We start from the raw sequence: 7,397 nt of genomic DNA, 5'->3' as shown, positions 1-7,397 counted from the left end.
GTCAAATTGAATCTGACTGATACAGGAGGGATTGCCCCTCCTTCTCCAGCAGAGCATCTGGTGGATTCAAACAGCATACCTCTGGGATTGCAGTGCAGTTTCTTGCCACTAGGCCACCAGAGCTCTCTTAGCTTATATTTTAAATGAGAATTTATCCTGAACACAATGCCTGAATTTATAGCAAATATATATAACATAAATCCCTCAGAAGAAGATTGTTCATCTTTCTCCCAGGGAGCCACTGGTCAATTTGAGCCACCTGCCTTTGTTTAAATCCTTACCCAATAGGCCAACATTTCTCATGGTCAAAGAACTGAAAGACAAATTCAAGTTTCCTGGGTTTTGTTTGGTTTCTTTTAAATTTTTGTTATTAATTATAATAGAAGTTTACAGAGACTTTGGATTTCCAGTCATTCATTGTTGCACTTTTCTACCTGCCCACTCCTCCCTCCCAATTCAATCTTCTCTTTGGAAGGTAAAAGGAAAAGCTCCCTGTTTTGTTGTTAAAGGATTCTGTGGGCAATTCTTGAATGATATAAAAAATATCAAAGGAATATTGAAGTAATACACTGTAACTGTATCAGAAAGAATTGGCTAACATTATACCATTTCAGGAAGTAGCTACTGATAAAGAAACAATAGCACTGAAAGAAAAGTCCAAGCTACACTGAAGACATTGCTAAAAAAGAAAAATGCCACCCAGAAAGTGATGGAATGCCAAATGAGATGTTTCAGGAAACAGATACAAGCCTAAGCCTAGTCACAGTCACAGTCACAGCCAAATATACGGAAGGCAGCCACCTGGCCGACTGACTGGAAGAGATTCATATTTGTTTCTATTATCAAAAAAAGGTGATTCAAAGAATGTAGAGATTATAGAACAATACCAATATTAGCATATGCAGTTAGGATCTTGCTGGAGATTCTTTTAAAACAGATGGAACAGTACATGAATAAGGAAATGCTCAAAATTCAAGCTGTGTTCACAAGCAGCCACAGCACAAGGAATACCTTTGCTGATGTCAGATGGATTTTAGCTGAAAGCAGAGAATTCCAGAATTACTTATTTATGTCTTGTTGATTGTGGAAAAGCATTTGATTGTGAGGATCATAATAAATTATAGCTAACATTAAAGAAAAAAATGAGAGTTCCAGATTAAAAAGCTGTTGTGCAAACAAAACAGAACACTGCATTGTTTAAAATCAGAAAAACTATGTGTCAGGATTGTATGCTTTCTTTATACCCATTCCATCAGTATTCTGAGAAAATCATTCAAGAATCTGGAGTATATGAAGAAGAATATGGACCAAGATTGGAAGAAGATTCAAGAAAAACTTGTAATATGTAGATGATACAATCTTGCCTGCTGAAAGAGGACTTGAACATTTGCTGCAGAAGATCAATGACTTGCAGCCTTCAACATGAGTTACATCTCAGCAACAAGAAAACAAAAATCCATGCTACTAGACCAATAGGAAACATCGTAATAGATAGAGAGAGCTTGACATTGTCCATTACTTAATTTTACATGGACCTACAGTCAACAGGTGACAGCAGTAAAGAAATCAAAAGACATGATGCATTGGGGAAATCTACCACCAAGGACCTCTTCAAAGTGCTAAAGAGCAAGGTTGTCAATTTAAAATCTTAGGTACACCTGATCCAAGCTGTAATCTTTTCAATTACTTCCTATGATTATGAAAGTTGGACAGTTAATAAGGATGGCAAAAGAAGAATCAATGAAATTGAGTTGTGATTTTGAAGAAGAGTACTGAAAATCCCATGGCCTGCCTAAAGAACAAACAAGTCTGTATTGAAGGAAATGCAACCAAGGTTCTCCTTAGAGGCAAAGATTGTGAAACATCTCACATATTTTGGGCATGTTGAAAGGAGAGGCCTGTACTTGAAGAAAGGACATGATGTTGGGAAAGATGTAGGGTCAGAGAAAGAGAGGAAAACCACCAGAAAGATGGATTGACACGGTTACTCTAACAATGAACTGGACCATATCAGAGATGGTGAGAATGGTGCAGGATGGATAAGGTTCATAGAATTTCTATTAGTCATAGTTAACCTGATAGTGTCTGACAACAGCAATATAGGACTCTTGTGGAGCAAGGAGAGGCACTCTGGTGACTTAATCTATGGAGAACTGCACTACTAACCCAAAGTCTGAGCTTCTTCAAATCCACCAGCACCTTCCAGGGAGAAAAATGGGCAGTCTCCTCCCATGCAATTTACAGCCTTGAGAACTCCGTGAAGCTTGTGTAGGTTCTGACTCAACAGCAATGAGTTTTTGTTTTGAATTATATAGGACTCTAGCTAAACAAGTACATTAGTGTTCCAATTGCAGGAACTTTTTAATCTATGCTATGGTATTGTGCCAGGAAGGATTTCTATAATTTCCTATATTGGCCTAGATGATCCATTTTCTAAAAGCATGTTCTCTTTAAATGCTTTTCATTAAATATGAATCCCTATCTTCTTCAAAGAGCATTTTTTATATTCATTGATTTTTTTTAGACGTTCAATCAAAACTTCTGGACAAAATCGCATATTCACCACTAAAACCAAACTGTACCTAATTTAATCTTTCTTTGATGATTAAAAATTGTGGCTTGTGATCTCTTTAAAATTCAGTAATTTTATTCTTTCAGTTCATATCACATCAAGGAAATGTAAACATAGGCATCAAGAGACGACCTGATAATAATGCATTAATCAGTAGAAACTATATTAATCATTAAGAGCCCGCACAGTAGAGTGGCTAAAGAGTTTGACTGCTGAACAAAAATGTCAGTAGTTCAAGCCTCCGGTTGCTCCATGAAGAAGGATGTGGCTGTTTCTATAAAAATTACAGCTTCAGCAATCCTCTGAGGCCATTCTACTCTGCCTTACAGAGTTTCTGTAAATCAGGATTTATTCCAAAGGAATGGATATATGATACTAATATTTTGAGAAAGAAATCTCCATGTGCTCTCATTTTGGAAGTAGGGAAATAAGAACATAATATGAATTCTTCTCACATTAGATGATCAAGCAAAAACAATATATTTTATTCTTCACTTCATATACAATATAAAAACATACTGAAAAATAAAATCAAGGAAAACCTCAATTTACATCCTATGGTGGTAATCTGGGATAAGACAGGGTTTTTCTTTAGGCTAATAAGGAAAATTTTTTCCTTAAAAAAATATTAGGGTTTTTTTTCTTTTAGAAAAGAACTAAAGGCAAACACACATAATGAGTTTAAAATGGATTTTCATGTCTAAAATTCACTAGGTCGATGAAATTACTACAGAATTAGTCAGGTGGCATTTGGCTATGAATTAATAAACCAATAGATAAGCATATCACATAAATGAAAAAAGAATTATTTAATCCTCACTCTTCTTATAGTCCTCTGAATAATTATTTCCTTCCTCATCAGACGATATGTGCTCTAGACAAATTTTCAAAAGAATTAAGTGATATGATATGATATGACATGATATGATATTATATGATACGAAAGGAGGAAGAAAGAAAAATAACGGAGACTGATGCAGAATTGGAAAAGTAAAAGTTAAAAAGCAGTAGTTTTAGAAGATTTCAGGACTTCAATTAGGTATGGCATTAATTTTTTCCCAGCAAGTCTTAGTCTTGGCAGGTTTCTGCTAAAATACAGGAATTTCATGGAAATGAATTATTATGCACAATAGTTGTACTTGAGAGAAACTATATGGGGGTGGGGGAGGGAGGGATAACACCCTAGACTAAATACAAATGAAATTCATGTATCAAAACCAATACTGTGAAAATAGTTTAAATGTGTCTTGAATTTATATTTAGTCATTAACCTAAATGCAGATTTTAGTTGGAGCCACACTTCTGCCTCATGGTCAGAAGACCTGAAAACCTGTGGCGTGGAAAATTGGCAGGATAAAGAATATTGAATTGGTCTGCATGGAAAAGTAGGTTTTTGGCAGCCATAACGTTCTCCCTAAGCAGATCCCTCTCCCCTCTTCTCTCTCTCTTGTCAAAAATCTGCTCCTTGTTTCACTCTTGTCCCAGAAAAAGAAGCCGCAGGAAGGCCAGAGATGAGCTGAAGTGCAAGCAGGTGTCAACCTGACCATTCACTATTCTTCTTGACCTTAAATCCCATGATGGTCTTGAATCCCATGGCCAGAGGGAGCCCTAAAAAAACCAAACAAAAATATATTCCAACCCTAACTCATCCCCTGAGAGATGAGACTAGAGATTTCTACTTTATTTCCTTCTTCCCACAAAGGAAATGAATCTATCTACTGCCTTATTCGAGGACCCTAAGAGAAATTGCAATTCACAAAAGGAAATGATAAATTCATTCTCAGGATGAATTAAAATTTATTTCACTCTTTCTACCACTTCCATCCTGTTTTAATCCCACACTCTGTCTGGTTACCTTCAGTCAAGTAGATATTTTCTCAGTTTTATTTGGGATTCAGGGCCTTTTCTGGTATCCTCCCTCAACCTGAAAAGACCTTAACAGAACAGCTACCTCAGACCTTAATGTCAAATCCACTCCTTCTGCCCAGACTCATTAGAGCAACCCTTGCATTGAGGAGAAATTGTTTCCTTCTACCCTTGCTCCCGTTCTCCACAAGCCCCAGCCTTGAGAGGAAATATGGACCTGGCTCCTCCCATGGGTTCCTAGCCCCTTGCATGAGAGAATTGGGGGGAGATGGACCTCCCCCGGGTGGATATTGTGTCCCTGTGCTTCTTAGTGGTTTTCACCCTGATCTTTTCTCTCTTTGCAGCTGGTTAATAATCCACTAGCAAGTCAGGCTGCAGCGGCTGCGGCAGCAGCAGCCATGGGCTCCATAGCAAGCTCACAGGCCTTTGGCAATGCCCTCTCCAGCCTTCAGGGGGTCACAGGTCAACTAGTTACTAATGCGCAAGGACAGGTGAGTGGGAGATGGAAACAAGAGTGAATTTTTATGGCAGATTGAACTTGGAAAAGGAATGAATTTCTTTTGCATGACAGTGATATGTAACCACATCCTTTTGAGGCAAATAAATAATATTTAGTAGCAATGTCAAGAATAGGAGATGGGTTGGGAGATGTTTCTATATTTTAGAGGCAAGATTTTTTTTCCCTTTCCCTAGAATGTAACTGTTTTATTTTGTTGTCCTTTCCACTTTTGTTGACCCATATTTTTACCTTAATTGAAGAAGTCATTTTTTTCTTTCTGGGCGTTCCCTTTGTAAAAGAATTTAATTTGAAAAAATAAAATGGCAGTGTTTTTAAAAAAAAAAATTCCAACTTGGGTTGAGAAAACTGGTGGTAAATTTCCCTCTCTGATCATTCTAAACCTTCTGAATTCACCTTTGAAAAGCCAGTTGCTGAATGTCTGAATAAAGCCCAGCAAAGGAAAAGGATGTGTCAGAATGAATCCAACTGTAGATGTGCCTTTCATTCCTCCTGGGTCCCCGACTTACTCTCACAGAAGCTGGCTGTGTTCAGTGTCTTGTATGCATGTAGGTCTGCTTCCATTTGTTGGAAACATCCCTCATCACGTGGGCAGTGTTGCATGTCCCCCTTACACTGCTCATGTGCCTACATCAGGGTCACTCTGCCACTCAGGAAACTTCAGATGAAGGAATAAACCTCTTCAACAAACTAGTAAATCTAAAAGCTCTTTGCAAAGTCAACAAGCATGCAAAGATGCTGTCAGAAGGACCCTCCTTTGGATCCCAGGTGCACAGCTCAGCTTCCCAGTTAGGGCATTTTGTTCTCAAATTTTGCAGCTTGAAGTGATGAACTGAGAGAGGTGCTTTCTCCTGCAGGGGTTATTTTCCCAGCAGTGTGTTTACATGCTCCCAGCTTGCATTGCTTTGTGGAGAAAGAGAATTGCTACATTTTACATAAAGGTAAACAAAGATGCATTAAAAGCTAAACTATCTCCACCTACGTCCTGGGGGGGGAAAGCTGACCTTGTTATATTTCCTGGGCAGGTGCAGGATTGTCCCGTCAGAGCCCCGAGGGCTGAACGATGGAGCTTGTCAAAGAGAGGCCCAATGTAATGAATCATCTTATCACAGGCGCACACCACACATATTAAAGGAGGGTTGTATGAACACTGTGCCCTCTACAGTAACCTTTCAATGTCTGCTTTAACCCTTGTTCCAATCCCTTTTCATCAAAAGATCATTTTATGCAGCCTAGCTCTAAATGGAGGCTCTCAAAAGCCTATTAAGATTTCTGGAGGGAAGGGGTATTGGCGTAGAGGAAAAGTTAGTTATACACCTATAACTCATAGTGAGATCAGACTGGTCCAGAAAACAGCATCCAAGTGGTGGCCCAGAAAAAGAATTCCTTGCCTTACTGCTGCCAGGCCACTGAACTTTGAGACTGTACTGAATTGAATATAGAAACCATGGTCACTGATTGGAATTTCCCTTGGATTTTTCTGTGCCATCATCCCTGTGAAACACACCACTGTGTGCCACCATGCCACCACTTGAATACTTATAATGGAGAGCATTTCATTAGCTAGCCGGGATTATTAGGACTTTAAGCAAGAGGTCTAGCAGCACTGTGATCAGGATATTTGCTGTTAATCAAAAGGCTAATGATTCAAACCCACCAGCCTGTCCTCAAAAGAAAAATGAGGTAGTCAGCTTCCATAAAGATTTATAGCATTGGAAACCCTGCTGTTGTGTTTTACACAGTTGCTGTGAGTTGGAATTGACTTTCTAAATAGTAATGGATTTAGTTGGCTTTAGCAAGCAACACTAGTAAGAGCAATGACAGTAAGATCTCTGTTGCTCATTATGCTGAGTGAAGTATCTCAGTCACAAAAGGACAAATACTGCATGGTGCCACTATTGTAAAACAGGACTGACCTCGGGGTTGGAGGGAGACTGAGAAAGATGGGTTCAATAATGTATACGTCATTGAAACAGATGAAGGAGAAAACTGTTTAAAAGGGATATGCGATTAGGCATTTTTGTCATGACAGGAGTCCAGAGCGAAGTCTGCATAGTGGAGTGTACCTAGAGGGAGGGATTGTAAAACAATGAAAGAATTTTTCTTTTACTTTTCTGAGACAGAAGTATACTAGGGAGGAGGGTTGGGAGGGGAGAAAAGTGCAACAATGAATGAATGGAAATCCAAAGTCTCTGTAAATTTTCATGGAAATTAATAATAAATTAAGAAAAAAGAGCTCTGTTGCTGGTCAAAAGGTTGGTTGAATGTGCTCAGCCACTCTGCAGGAGAATGACCCGCCAATGTGCTTCTTGAACATCTCAACCTAGAAAGCCCAAGGGAGCATCTGGGGTCACTATGTGTCATGAGCACCTAACAACAGAAAAAACATTGGGATTTTAGTCATCCAATCATATCATATTATCAGGGATGCTTTCAGCAGAA

General features: G+C 38.7%; 1 protein-coding gene across 2 annotated transcripts in view; it reads left to right on the top strand.

Annotated features, from left to right (window-relative positions):
• POU6F2 (POU class 6 homeobox 2) overlaps nucleotides 1-7,397 on the top strand; it is a 697,309-nt gene that overhangs the window by 612,958 nt on the left and 76,954 nt on the right. For both annotated transcript variants that reach the window (XM_006887582.1, XM_006887581.1), the window contains exon 5: nucleotides 4,783-4,929. In XM_006887582.1, the coding sequence (XP_006887644.1) occupies nucleotides 4,783-4,929 (147 nt within the window). The remainder of the gene's footprint in view (nucleotides 1-4,782; nucleotides 4,930-7,397) is intronic.

This window comes from Elephantulus edwardii, unplaced genomic scaffold (genome assembly GCF_000299155.1).
Source record: "Elephantulus edwardii isolate Elephantulus edwardi_28Jun2011 unplaced genomic scaffold, EleEdw1.0 scaffold00059, whole genome shotgun sequence".
Lineage (NCBI taxonomy): Eukaryota > Metazoa > Chordata > Mammalia > Macroscelidea > Macroscelididae > Elephantulus > Elephantulus edwardii.
The sequence above is the reverse complement of the archived record's forward strand: the minus strand, read 5'-3'. Positions and strand labels throughout refer to the sequence as shown.